Source organism: Sparus aurata, chromosome 10 (genome assembly GCF_900880675.1).
Source record: "Sparus aurata chromosome 10, fSpaAur1.1, whole genome shotgun sequence".
NCBI lineage: Eukaryota > Metazoa > Chordata > Actinopteri > Spariformes > Sparidae > Sparus > Sparus aurata.
The window spans coordinates 32528266-32543439 of NC_044196.1; the positions used below are offsets into that span (position 1 = coordinate 32528266).

A 15174-nucleotide genomic window follows, 5' to 3' on the forward strand; every position below is an offset into this window, starting at 1 on the left:
GCCTTTCCTGAGGTGTAATGAATTCCCCTTTTGTCGCAGCAAATATTTTCTAATGCCTCCAAAACAAATTACAGCCGACACCCAGAATACCAGCGCTGCCAACAGTGGACATCTGCTGATTACAATTCTGCTTTTGCAAGTGTTAGAACAGCACATCCAAGTCAATAAAAGAAAAGTAATTTAAAGACAGGCCCCACTGTGTCGCGAAAAGGCTCATTTTATATCAGATAAATCACACGGACGATGAAGGAGGTGGATACGGATCTGCCATTTGTTCCCATTTGGTGTGCCCAAATACAAATAAGCTCTGAGATTGGAGTCGGGGAGAGCGATATGTCAGTGCTGTTATTTAATAAAACAGCCTGCAGTTCTTTATGACAGGCAGGGAAAAATGGAATCAACTTAGAAGGAATGGGAAGGCAGGGTCAAGCCAACTGGGCACATTACTGAGACGACAAAGACCTTTCTGTCCAACAATCCTGGAGATAAAAACAAAACACTGTTTTGCATTTTAAATCTTTCTGCTGACACATGAATTTACTCATCCTTTGACATGACATCAACTTTTTGTGCTTTACTGCCAACGATGGAAAACAGATCCAAGTGATCTGAGTCCAAGACGAATGAGAATAAATCTGTCTTAACAACCAAATGATCTGAAGCTGTGATTATTCCCCTCAGGTTAGTTATCGCAAGACAGAAGGCGACGACGCAGAAACTGCAGTAAAGATTTACTGGCAAATTGGACACATTAACAATCGCTTTCTGCCATTAGAACAATTAGCTACATTACATTTTGGCTAATGCACTTCTTGTCGTTATAGTTTTATAGTATCAGTTTGAACAAGCCAGTTTGAGTGTCAGTGACTGTTTGCATGCACCATCACATACACTAATAATTGGGAAAATAGCCAAGTCAGAGTAAAAAAAACAACCTTTTGTTAGTTCAATCGGAGAAGGCTGGCCGGATCCAATCTGAGAAGATGAGAGTCTCAATCAGGGTGAGAGTGGGGAGTGTAAAGCTTTAATCGCTTGAAATTGTTTCTCTCCAGTTCCGTGCAAGATTGCACCACTTGGGAGCAACGTTTGCTGACGTGGACGAGTTTCCGTGAGGCGCAGAAGTGCAGCGAGACCTTTAACTAATCCTCCAGAATTATACATACATGGTGTAAGTCCCACAGAAGAAGCATCACCCATAACACTAAAATATCAACTTTTATTTCCTGTTCGTCTGTTGTTGCCATGATCATTTTCGACCTAACAGTCATTCTGCATGAGGCTCCAGCTCCAAATTCGCCAATAAAAGTTCAATTCACATTTAATGGGATAACTCGATTTCTAATCAGACTGAATTGAATCGGGTTTAATAAATATTCTCCGTCTAACTGCATCTAGTGTCTTTCTGTCACATTGGCTAATTCTTTTAGCCGTAAGACGGACGTCAAATAAAATGCTGACCTTTGCTGAGTGTGACCGACTGCACTCACTGGAGCGCTGGAGACTGGATGCCAAGGTTCTTTATGAGGCAGAGCAGGCGCTCATGCTGGCCGTAATGACACACCATCAGAGGGCTGTGGCATTCATTGGAATCTTGGGGGAGCGAGCAGTCTATGCTTTTAATTGCAATCATTTGTCAGTCGGAAGCGTTTCAATAATAGTCCATCTCGAGGAACCTTGCTCCGGCATTGGAAGGAAAGGTCCTCTTCCCCTGTTTTACTCCAATCATTGGAATTATCGTAAGGTGGGACAAAGGAAGGAGATTTCACACTTTAGCTTAAAAGTTTAGTTTCAGTTTTCCCAAAAAACGAAACAAGATACTCAAAGAAGAGAGTCTTTATGACTCATTTCCAAGTGAGTCATCCATATTCCTGCTGCTGAGAGGAAGCTCGCACTGATGCTGCCACCAGTCACCCAGAAAAGTGCATTAATGGATTTATGGATTTTACCCCGACAAGAAATTCACTGTTTATATTTCACATAAACAGCCCAAGATCCCAAAACAGCCTTTTAGACTGAGATCTGATTTTCTCTATACGACGAAGCTCAGCCAAAGGACAAACAGAATGTTCAAACTGGGGCAGTACAGCATCTGTTGCTTTCTACGACTGTGGAATAAATATCAACAAAATCACCAAAAATGAAACCAAATTGGCTCCAAGGGTTGATTACACGTTAGAGAATGTGGCTTTTATACGCTGATGTCAGCCCAGAATCACCACGTCATCATAAGCATCCACTGCCTTGTAGTTCCTGATGACCTCAACCAAAACAGTTCTTCTGAACAGAACCCGTTCAGAGTCGTTTCTCTACAAAGTGCGAATGCTTTTTATCATATGGCGAAAGAATTGATCACATTTTTCCCGAAAATGTACCACTTCAATCGCGCAGTGTATTCTCCTTTTCTACATGAATTTACAATTTTAATCTCAGATATTCTGAGTGTTTACTCTGAATATTACCCTCCTCTACAGTAGACCTAACACAGCGCTGTAGACCATCTTTGACTCCTTAGAAAAATATATTTAATTTGTGTGTTAGGACTGGCTGGCTCCACATCTGATAATGTGCGATATTTTATCAGACACAGTGCAAATTAAAACTTATCCCTGCACATTAAATGGTTTCAATTATAACAGAAGTCACTGGCAATGAGATTGACTACAGTTACAAGTCAGCACTTTCCCTCCCAGCGTCCCAGTTCTCTTTACGTCACTGCACCCAGCTGATGAAGTTTGCAGGCGGACCAGACTATTTCCACCACTTATCCCCAACCACTAGAAGGAAATGAGTGAACTCGATTTGAACAGGGCAGACTTTGTGCAGACTTCACAAAAGAAACGTTCAAACACGCCTGTTATATTCCATCCAGCTGAAAAAAAAAGAGATAAAAAATGTGCAATTATCTATACTGTTGGCAAAGAACCACTCCATTATGCATGAGAACCTATGTCCTCGGTTTAATTATGGTAAATATTGTTGCGCTACTCATGTGGCAACATGATTATTCATTTTGTTGGCTAATTAAAGCCATGAACGTGCCGAATGAGCGTACTGATTTTATAACCTTGATTAAAAAATAAATATGTGCGGCTTCAAAGCTCTAGAGATGGTACGAAAGCTTAAACCTTTAAACTATGCAACATTTTTTTCCTTAATAAGACCCCCACAATCTACATAGTCAAATAACACTGTGGCTCACTTCACTAAAGCACACTGCATTCACGTTTTAATAACATCTGAGAATATCACGAGCTGGTGCTTCAGAGACACCGTACATTATACTGCCTCCCTGCACTGCTACGATACAGAGGTCATTTAATTAAATACATCTTTAAGAACACAATCTGCCTCTTCCTTCCACCGGGAGCCTTTCAGCATGCAATCATCCGTTTTAAAACCTTTGCTCGGACGCATCCATTATCCTCTTTCTATCAGAATGTATTACCTGTGATGTTTTCATCAGAATTGATTACTTGACTGATACTTGCCCTTGCCTTCCTGACTCAAACTGACAGGCAAGAGTCCTTTTACGTCCAATAAGCTCTTCTGCATTGCCCTTCTTTATCCCTGTAAAGACACCAGAGGGACCTTTAAGTTAGGACACTCAGGCAAAGGTTAAGTCAATCATGCCACAGCTCTGAACCGGCATAATGGAGAATAGGAAAAAAGGTAATTGCCCCAGTTGATTGTTGCTTGCAGGGGAGCTGCTCGCTGCTCTCTCCCTTCACTACCTGTAACTCAATAACTGCTTGCATATTCCCATTCTTACTTGTAGTAATAACAACATTTATTTTCCCAGTGGACATTTCCAATGACACTAACTGCACAGATCTTAAATGCCGTCATCAGTAATAGTGAAAAAAGGTGCCAAACAACTCTGCTGACTCAGTTTTGATGACGTGATGTGTGACTCCACGAAGAAAACAATCCCATAAGGATGCGGCGTGGTTTATAGAGAACCCATAAACCGGCGTGTGCGAGTGTACTGGAAATGTACCCGCTCCTGCACTTAACAAAATGAAGCACACACATCAGTATCTGACAGTGCGTTTAATCGCTCACTTGTGGCCGACTTTACAGAGCACCATGGATACCTGTTCAAGAGATGAGGACTTAAAGACCGCTGTGACTAACAGCGCCAGCCTTGGACTCTGGGCCCGGCGCTGCTTTGTGCCCACATGATGTGATCATCAATGACATGCACCGTCAGAACTGCTAGATCACAGCTAAATGCCAGCAAACAGCAGCAGAAAGGTCATTCATGATTTTGCATCATAAAAATTAAACAGGCTCGTTTGATTTGTAAATCTGAACGTTTTTGCCACCCGTTTCAAATCCGACGCACCGAACGACAGGAGAGAGGGGATCAAGGTAATTTGTGGTTTTACTCAAACACTCCACCACCAGCACACTGACCCACCAGAGCAACGAGCTGCTAATTACTGTAAGTGAAAACAGACAATCCGGCCCAGCTCAGTGCTCAGACACCAACTCCCTCCACCGACAGACCATAAATCCCCATCAAGGACACGCAGAGAACTACTTTGTTGGATGGATATCAGTGCTAAGGCGCTCTGTGCACTCCTGCCTGATGATAGCAAAGGGCGGGTCCAAATTGACACAGCATCCCATCCCTGTTTGGGTAATTGTGTACTTGTGTGTGTGTGTGTGTGTGTGATGGAGGGGGTTGGGGTTGGGGTTGTGGTTGTGGTTGGGGGTGTTGCTGTGAGCGTCTGAACGAGAGAATTATTTATCATTGTTTGACACACTGATTAGTCTGCACCCTATGAGGCTTTGCTCAGCACTTTGCACTCTCGGCTCTGCCTCGTTTGACTGCAGAAATATACATATGTGTGCAAAAGATCCGGACGTGCATGTGCGTGCGTGTGCATGTGTGTGTGTGTGTGTGTGAGAGAGAAAACTTTTTTGGTTGCGAGCAAATCAGACTAGGAAATGACGATACATTTCCACAAAGGCCAAATTTCCACAAAAGAAAGAGAATGTCTGACAAGAGGGCTCTTTAAATGATTTCACCAGCCAATTGGAGCCATCAGGGAGCCAGCTGCTGTGAAATTCAAACACTAGCCTTGGGATAGATCGCAGGAATACATGCTACATTCATAATTAAACTGCAAGTGGCTACACATACGCTGCTTTCCAGGCCTTGCTCAGTACAATGCCCTGGTGATTATGCATGGGCTGACGCAATGATCTTGTTAAACTTCTTCAACGTGGATGCATGCCAGTGGCAGGCAGAGGCTGTTAATAAACTATGTTTTTCAGGTCTGAAGTCCTTATAATCTGCAGGAGGAGCGATCAGAGTGCACAGTCCCAGCAGGCCAGCCGTGACTCCCTCCGCCTGCAATGTGTGGTCTGCTACGACTTGATCTTAACAAAGCTTTCAGCTTCCCCTCTTTGCCAGCTGCCGCTACAGTAAAGACTGAGGCAGCGGACAATAACTCCAGAGAGTTCTCTCAGCTCGCATTCTCTGCTGCAACTGGAGAGTTGCCAGTTTGAATCTGCGGCCCAGCTGAGAAACTCCCTCAGCGTTTACCGCACAGAGACGTTTAGTGCTAGACCTTTTATCCCCAAGATACCTCGGTGGGAGCTGCTCAGGTGGCCGGCAGGAGAGGGATGTGATTGTACTGGGCAGCTCCCAGCTGTGAACATGTCTGATTGTATGAGAGTGAAGCAGAGCGAGCGTGCTCAGTTAAACACCTCCCCAGAGGTTTTACCAAAGTAAAAATAGGTGAAAAACATTTTTTTTTTTTTTTAAGTTATGGCAGAAGGTGACAGCTGCAAAAGGGGATGTGTGTCAACAGAGGTTATTATTGTGACTGTTTGTGTGAAGAGGAGACAGTGGCTCAGTGGTCTGGACTGAACTAAGTCCTGAACTCTGATCGCAGCACTAACTGATTAATCGATTGGATGGAGAATTAATTGCTTGGGTCTTACGTAGCGACAGTGACAATCATTTGCTGTTTAGGGCTTCTGAACGATGACTTTGTGCTTTTCGATCACTGCAAAATTTATATCTTGGGCCTGTGAATTGTTGTTGGGACCTTAAACACTAAAAGATCAATCAATTAATACGAAAAATAACCAACAGATTAGCTAAAGCTCACTAAGCAGCTCATCACTGAGCTGGCAACTATTTTTTTTATCATGATTAATAATTTTCTTTTCCAGCAAAAATGCCTTAAATCTGCACGGTTCACTTCTTTAATGTGAGGATTTGACGCTCTTCTTTCTTATATATGATGGTAATATTAACATCTTTGAGTTTAGCACAGTTGGCTAGATAAAGCAAGAGTAATCAGTGGTTTAAAGGATTGAATAAACAAGAAAATGATCATTTGTCTCATGGTTTCTGCCTATGCAAAGGTTTTAATTTGAACTTAGTTTCCTCCGACCCCATTAAACATGCAGCTCACGTCCCATCAAGTCTCCAAGTGTGCGAAACGCCTGTGTTAATATTTTCTAAAACATCTGTGATCTCTTATTCTCAACACCAATTGCCTTATTTTTCTATCTGTTGTGCTCCGCTCCTTCTCCCTGAACATAACTTCAAACACATGCACACAGCATCAATACCTGTATCGACTGCTTGTCAGGTACCTCGGGCTCAGATAGCAGATATTCTCTAAGTAATTACACTCCGAGACACCTGTGAGGAATACAGATTGCATCGACAGGCGAACGGCGCTCGACGCGGCGGCTTGACATCTGTATCTTTTCACCGTGGAAAACAATCAATATCACGGCTAGTTGGCTGCGTTGTTTAGACAGAGCGAGGGGGGGGGGGGGGCACGTTTCTGCCTGCCGCTGTTTAGTGAAGGATGTAAACTGTTACGCTGAGCAGGAGCTTCACAGGCCACACAAATGAATACACGTGCTGCTTTGGAATAACACCACCGCAGACGCTAACACCACCGCTGCTCCGTGTAAACACTTCCCTCAGGTCAGGTCAGCTTTTTCCAGCTACCCACTATTATTACTTTTTCTTATCTTTTCTCACTGAATATGCATACAGCAGCTGATTGAGTATCCTAATTAGAAAATAAGGCGTGTTTACTAAACAGGGGTCTGACGGATGGGCTAGTTTGGAGCTCAAACTGCTTACTATGCTGCTCTACTTAATTTAATGAGACGACTGCAGTGGATCCAAACTAAGCAGTTTATTTAGGCCTGACAAGCTCTGTGCAAAGTGAGCCTTGAGTTGAGGCAACAATGAGATGCATGTACACAAGGAAGTTCACACATTTATACGCAAAAAAAAAAGAAGACTCCATCAACTCTGCAATCTATGAAAAATAATGAATTCAGATGCCTGAAAAATGACAGGAACTCTCATTTCTCAGCTCTAGAAATTCAGTCAGAAGCCGTCTCTCAAGCTCTTCCATCTTTCTGTCCCGACACATTCTCCCCGCTCAGGATCTTCCTCCCTCCAGTCGCATCGCAAGCTCACACATATTTCTGTCACATTTTCTGTTTTCATAACGTCAGACAAAAGAGTCGCCGAGACGTTCTTTGCTTTGGTGTGGTGACCTCAATTAAGCTTTTCAAATTGCTGTCTTCAAACTTCAAGCGACTTTCAGGAGAGTTCGAGCCAACGCAGAGACAGAAACTGGAAATGACTGATTCAAAAATCTATTGGCAATTTTCACTACGTATCACGTATCTTTCAGCAAGCGATTCTCTATTTCAGCTGTGATTTCTGTCTTTTTTCTCCTTCGTTCTCCGTCAGCATCTTACCCTCTGAGAAGCTGATGAGCCCCAGGAGGTGCAGCAGCTTGATCGAGGCGAACACCAGCACCACGATGCCCACCGTCTGCAGCCCCTCCGTCTCCCAGATCGCGTTCAGCATTGCTCCACCCTCGGCCCACTCCTGGCCACCATACCCAGACCCGAACCCGGAGCCTGAGCCGGCCTCCTCGCCCTCGGGGCCGCCAGGACCAGCGCTCCCTCCCGGCCCTGCACTCCAGTTCCCCTGCACCAACTCCAGCGCTACACCGGCCCACACGCACGGGCCGGGCGCTCCCTGGCACCCGCCTACTGCCCGCTCGCTCCCCAAATCCAGTCTGGGTAAGGCTAAGAATGGAGGAGCTCAAAACGCGAGAAAAATTGGCCCCAGGTTTGTGAGCAAGCAGGAGTTATGAAGGATCTCTGTGATCTCAAGAGGTCACCGAGAATTCAAAAAAGCTGAATCACAGAAGAAAGTCCACGCATGCCGATCTCTTCTGTCCTCTCCTCGCAGATGAGACACGTGAAAGCAAACTCTGCTCTTCTCTGACAGTTTGTGGCTCTCTCTCGCTCTTTCAGGCGCACTGACTGCCTCACTGCAAAGTAAAGGGAGGGAAGATGAGAGGGAGTGGATATGAGTGAGGAGGGAGGGGAGATGAGAGCGAGGCAGAGGGGAGGTGTGGTGGTGCTACGGTGGAAGATGCACAACCTCTCGTGAGCTGCGTGTGCTCATGATAACTTAAGACGTGTAGAAACCGATCAGAAAATGCAAATACAGAACCGAATGACAGCACAGGGTGTGTTGATGAAGGCCAGTGTTGAGTTACTGAGTGCATGTTTGTGTTTGGTTATTACTACTGTGTAGTCTAGCTTTGTTTTGCATGTTTAAATAAAGTATTTCTGCACAAATGCAGATAAAAATGAGTCTATCATACTATTGCTTCATTAAGATTCCTGCACTGGCTGGATACTAATATTTCTGACTTGTGTTTAATTAACAATATTAAAACCCATTTTGGCTCAAACTATTGATCATATCTAACTATTACATTAAAGTCATTATAAAAGTAAGACCATATATGTCTTTTGCTCCAGCGCACCATTTAATCTGATGAATCACTTTATTCAAAATGGGCTTTTTGTTCAAGGATTTCTTAATTTTCTTTTTGGAGTGATGATGATATAAAATATGAAGACAGACATGCAAATCTTCATTCAGAAGCCTCAATAGAAGCTTTGGATGTGAATAAATGACATTTGGTACAGACCTACTATAACAGTATCTTTCAATCATGAAAATGACCCCATTTCTGTGCTATGGGAAGGATTGGAGTTAAAGACAATAAAGAAAGGGAGGGAAAATAATTCCACTCTGAAAAGCAAGATGGACAGCCAAAACAATAGCTTTACCGTTCAGCATTCGTACACAAAATAAATCTCTCACGCTTCGAACTGCTGTTGAAAATAGGCTTTCGGAAAGCTTTCCCATATGGTAATTTTTCAAGAAAGTGTTTTTTTAAAAGTTAAAGCTATGACAAAACACATGAAACAGAAAACAACAAAAGGGAGAAAGAAGAGCAACGAATGTGAAAAGTTCCTAAAAATGTCCAGCTGCTAATTCTGCCTTCTCCAGGCGTCTGACGTCGAGGACAGAAGGGGTGATGGGGAGGAGGAACAGAGGAGTGAACATGTCTCAGCGGTATTTACACACACTGATGAAAGACCATAGAAAGTGAGGGAGGGGAAAAAGCATTGATCCACACCACTTCATTAAATGTAACCGCTTGTTTTCAAGGGGAGTTTGATTCCACTGAGATGTAACAGACTGATGAAGAGAACAAAGTGCGTGCAAGAGAGCGAGGCTGATTCATGTAGTCGGTGTTCGGAGCAGATAAGTGAAGACACCACCATCTACTGTCCCTGTGTAGTCATAGTCATTACTACCCACCAACAGATTCATTAGCTCTTCACCAATCTGTCGAAAAACAGTGTCCTTCATTTAAAAAGAATGGAAGTGAAATGAGTCATCCATGATTGCACTCAGCATCAAAGATTCAACTAAACACACATTCAAAACATCTAAAAGCTCATGAATTTTGTTCATTCATTTGCAACTCTAAACGGAGCAAATACTCCAGCAGTACATCACTGATGCAAATGCACAAAGCCACTTTAATTACAATCAGTGCGCCGGTGAATTATATTAGCACTGCTAAAGGAACAGTCACTTGCCACTTACTCAATTGCCCTATGATAAATGTTCAATAAGACTCAGCTTATTCCAGCCACGGAAAAAACCCACATGCATTCATTTACATGCAGTCCATCTGCTGCTGCTGCTGCTGCTGCTCTTTTCTGAGCAACACAGAATTGAAAATAAGCGTTTCAAGTCTGCTTTAAACAAAAAAAAGAAAAAGAATCTTTGTGAATAATTCAGCATGATGCCATTTGAAAAAGAAAATAATATTCGGCAGGCACATCCTACTTAATCTGGATGGCCCGCGGCCATGTGAGGAGTCTTTTTTTGTGCGAGTCTCATCCACGCAGACACTGAAGAAAACACACTGAAGAAAACACACTGACACACACTGACAGACAGTCGTCATGGACTTGGAGGAAATATGACGGCAGTGCCAGAGGGTCACATTTCACTGTACACAGAAACTACGGACAGTGTGAGTGTGTGTGAGTGCTGTTTTTAAAGCAGAATTACAGAAAGATGTGCCTTTTTTTTAGACAACAACACCGTGATGCACGCTTCCTGGTTGGGAAATCAGCCTGTTTATAAGCTTGTTCCAGGAAAGAGTGACTGCAGAGTCTATTTTTTTTTCCAAGTCGCCACTAATGAATGGACTTTCCGTTACTATCAGCCTACATTAGCATACAGATTCTCCTCGTCTAAGAGGTAACAACCAGGAAAAAAAAAAAACATTTCCAGAACACATCAGTTTCCAATTCCCAGTTTGTCTGACGCACAGGTGACGAGACTGCCAACTCGCTTTTTGATTAAACATTTAAGATGACATATACAACAACTCATCAGATTACAATGTATGATTTGGAAGTTTTAACTCGCGTTTTTACATCTTTTAAGTTTGAGTTTTTAAACCTGCAACTTTCACTCTTCTGGCTCTCATCAGAGTCGTCTCCAGCTTTAGCAGGCGGGCAGCTGTTTGTGGACTCTCTTTTTCCTAATTGCTCTGCACCAAATGGCAGACAAAGTTAAAGACTATCTGGTCAACAAAGTGGAATGTTTAAATATACACAGAGCTAAACTGAGAGTTAACACTGGACTTGAATTTGTCAGATGGCCAGAAACACGACTCTGAATGTTTGCTAATGCTGCTGCAGCTTATTTCTGTGGCTGAGTAGCTAAAAAAAAAAAAAAAGTTGTTGCAGGATTAAGAGAACAAAGCATTTGAAATACTAAATAGAATGAGAGCCATTTCAAATGTTATTGTGGCACAGTAGTAAGTCCATCAAAGTTAATAAAAAAAAAACCACTCCCGTGAGGAAGAATTGCCGGTTTGGTTCAAAGCATTACCCAGCTGTCATGTACAGTGTAGTGTATTGGGTGTAAGCTGACCTAACTGTTGGATGCCTCAGTGAATTCTGGGCTGCAAACATCCAGCTCACGGCAGCGCTGCCAACATGTGGGGACTGGCACTACATCAATGAAGCCACAGTCGCATCACATCGCACATGTGCAGCAGCCAACAGAGGCATCAGTTTCCTGAATGCAGCCAAGTTTCCCGAAGCCAGGGGGGGATGCATCGCCTCAGGCCTCGCTCTGCCGTGTCCTGGCTCTCCAAACAGTCCCTGATCCACTGATGGTTAATAAAACATGTACGTATGATTGACCAATCATAACCTCTCTCGAGCATAGAGATACTATATCCAACCAATACATTATTAAAGCAATGAAGGTGGAGGTGAGAGGGTAAGCAATGCAGGAAAAAGAGTGGGGGGATGTTTTGTTTTTGTATCTATCCATGGAGCATCAGTCATAGTACAGAAGCCATGATTCTATCAATGCTGCTGACAGGTGAATATTACATTTTCACATCTTGCTCCATTAATGTCACACAAATTCTGGACAATCACCGCTGTTACGCTGCTGCAGCCCGGCAGCCCTGACAGATGGAGAGGCGACAAGGCTATTCTGTTTTTTGGAAGACTCGAATCGCAAAATGATTTTGTATTTAAATCAGAAAAAAAAGAAGATGGGAGCGGCAGAGTGTTGACATTTCTTTGATGGGAAACAAAGATTTGAGTACAAAAGCGCCCTTGAATGGAGGGCTACTGAGAAAGCCGATGACTCAGTGATGTTTTCCACTGAGAGCACTGGAGGGTTAGAGTTACTCCTTGCTGAATATCAAATTTGGAGCACCTGAAAAACTAGTTATCTGGTCTTTGTAAGGTTTAATTATCAGAGGAAATTAAGAATATTTCAAGGAATAGTGTTCTCAACCAAATCACATTAAAAAATAAACCTCATCACTTCAGCAAAACCTTCCTGTTTCATAGCGAAGGGTAAAGTACCTGCTTCTTGCTTTCAGAAACAAAAACTGGTATAATTTGTCTTCTCCATCCCCTGATGACAACCTGCACCACCCAAATCACCACATGCCATCATGTCTTCGGTAAATGGCTTCAACAAAGACCTCGTCCACCTTCCGCAGACTCTGACGGGCCGTATCTCTAACTGATCCGAGTCTGAAATGTCAAACTGCACTGAGGTCTGTCTTGTCTCCATCTCTGCAGTGTGTAACGAACTGGATAAGTCCGGGTGACGAATCGGCAGCCTTTTTGTTCATCTGCCTCTGTGGACTGATAGTCATTGATCTTGGGAAAAGATTGCGCTTTTTTTCTCACTCATCGCTGCCACCTGTCTCGCCACCTTCCATCCTCGGTATCCGCAAGGGGAGGATCTTATCACTTCTTGTCTGGACACAGTCGACATGGAGGACATGACCAAACAGATCAATGAATGAGCCTCACCAGCAGGGCTTCAGTTAGGTAGAACACATAGAGAAAGGTAAAAACAACCGAAAACAAGCCTAAATGTTCCACTTTCAACACTGTAGGTAATGGTGAGGACAAACTGCTTAGACTATTAGGTGTAGAAAAGAAAATCGTGATGAAACTAAATTGAACGCCACAGGTGCAGAAGGAATTTAAGTGAGTCTTTTGCGAAGAATGAAGCAACCTCTGAATTAGTTTTTTCTCAGACAGCATCAAATTGCGCTTAAAAGCCCCAAGACCAAAATTTTCATTAAGTATTAGACAAGTTTTATCTTTTTGGAGGCACAAAGTGAACGTTCGGGACCAGGAGACTGGAGCCGGCTTCGACATAATCAATCAAAGCAACGGCAGACGGGCGGAGATGGGATCGCGTCGCTGTTTACAGATCAGCTCAAGGTACAAGTGGGTGATATAATTAGGCGACACCTGCAGTGATTTGCTCAGGCATGCAAAGCGGCATTAGTGTTTGGATTGTGTTTTTCCAAGGCACATTAAAATGAGGCTGTCATATTTACTGAAGCGGCACCTGTGAAGGGGAAGGCAATTATAAGCTGTGAACCGGGGCAACCCTCAGCGAAGCAGCATGTGCAATCAACCATGGAGGTGGCATGGGGTGACTCTGATATTGATGACTTATTTTTTGCGGACTCTCCTGTGCACGCACGCATTTACCTGAATTTGCAATTTTCAACCCATCAGGAAGGTATCGACAAGCGCGACAGCTTTGGCTTCACGTGGGAGCCGTTGTTCAGCCCACTGAATGTTATCAAGATAATAACGGATGTATGTTTGCGGATCCTGCTGTAATGTCTCATCATTCAAGGTCGGATGGGTAGTAAACACATGAGCTTGAACTCTCCGTGCTGATCATTTCCCATCTGAATCACTTTAATCCAGTTGAGTTAACGTGTTCGCAACTCCTGTGAAAAGACACAAGTTTTAAAAGCAATGGGCCGATTCTGGATGCACGCTTGAAATGTAATCTTTTAATCCAAACTGGGCTTTCACGGCATATGCACCAGCATGGTATTTCTGCTGAATCACGATGCACAGAAAAATTATTTGTCTAGCAAACATTTCAGCTTCTCAATAGTAAGGATTTTCTGCTTTTTATTGTCTCTTGTAAGGTGAATATCTTATGTTTTCATATTGTGATTTAAAGACATTACCTTGGACTTGAAAGGCCCAAGGAAATTGTGGAAAAATCAAATTTTTCTAACATTTATTGACAATTTGCTGATACAAATAACAGCTGGATCCTACTTCTCTTCCTCCTCCTCCCCTCTTTCTTTCAGGCTCCCTTCTGATGGACCACGGGCCCCTGGGACCATCCACCATTTCCGGGCTCCTGCTGCCTTGAAATACTGACTGATCTGGATCGTCACACCCCGGGCTCTCCTGGATCATTGCTCTCCTCTGCTTCACTATCTCCTCATATCCTTATTTCTGTAAATCTTGATGCCTCTCTCTGTCTATTACTAATTATCTTGTGTGGCCTGCCCTCTTCCAGGTCAACATGGTGGACAGGAGGTCGTCTGGCTCGGGCTCCACTTGGTGATGCCTCGTCCTGCTCGGTCGTCTCCTGGTTCCACTAACATTGCATAACTTGTATCAGATCTTCTGTCGATGTACCTGTAAACTGTGAATTGTTGCTCTTTTCTGTACACACAACATCTATTGCATGTCTGTCCGTCCTGGAAGAGGGATCCCTCCTCTGTGGCTCTTCCTGAGGTTTCTTCCATTGTTTTTTTTTACCCAATCAGTGATGATATCGTTAGTTGCAGTCATGACATTGTGCAAAAGAAGGCCAGATGGAGATGTGGGGACGCTCACCTCAAAGCGTCATTCCTTTATTTTTGAAACCTTTTTTTCCAATTTTGTCTACCTATTTTGTTGTTTCAATGAGAGTTCAGTTCAAATCGGAGCTGAACGTCGCAATAGCTGCAGTGTAACGGAGGAAAATGGGCTTGCATTTCTATCGCGCTCTTCCAAACAACACTTGTCACATTCACCAACACATTCACACAGTGATGGCAGAGGCTGCCATGCAAGGTGCCAACTGCTCATCAGGAGCAATTTTTGGGTTTCAGTATCTTGCTCAAGAATACTTTGACACGCAGCCAGGGATTCAAACCAGCTACCTTACGATTACGAAACAACCTGCTCTACCTCCTGAGCTAAGGGTTATATAACTACATACTGCACAGTGATCATACCAGCACATATACTGTAGTTGACAAACACGCTCTCGTTGAAATAAGCCTAGACAGCAGCCTGGAGATGAATGATTAAGCTGCCTTGTGTGATGTTAAAATCTGTTTTTTCTAATTGTTAAAATTGACAGTGAAGTCTTCAGTGTACACTGTAGTTTGGCTTCTTGTAAGACAAGTTAACTTCCATGCAAGC

At 43.4% G+C, this 15174-nt stretch overlaps 1 protein-coding gene across 8 annotated transcripts in view; it reads right to left on the reverse strand.

The window, feature by feature from the left end:
- Positions 1-15174, reverse strand: part of kcnip4a (potassium voltage-gated channel interacting protein 4a) — a 132716-nt gene that overhangs the window by 18451 nt on the left and 99091 nt on the right. Inside the window, exon 1 of one of the 8 annotated variants that reach the window (XM_030430384.1) lies at positions 7756-8358. The exons of the other annotated variants lie outside the window; for them this stretch is intronic. Within the exon in view, the coding sequence (XP_030286244.1) occupies positions 7756-7867 (112 nt within the window). The 5' untranslated portion in view covers positions 7868-8358. Of the gene's footprint in view, positions 1-7755; positions 8359-15174 lie in introns of those variants that run through there. 8 annotated transcript variants of the gene reach the window in all.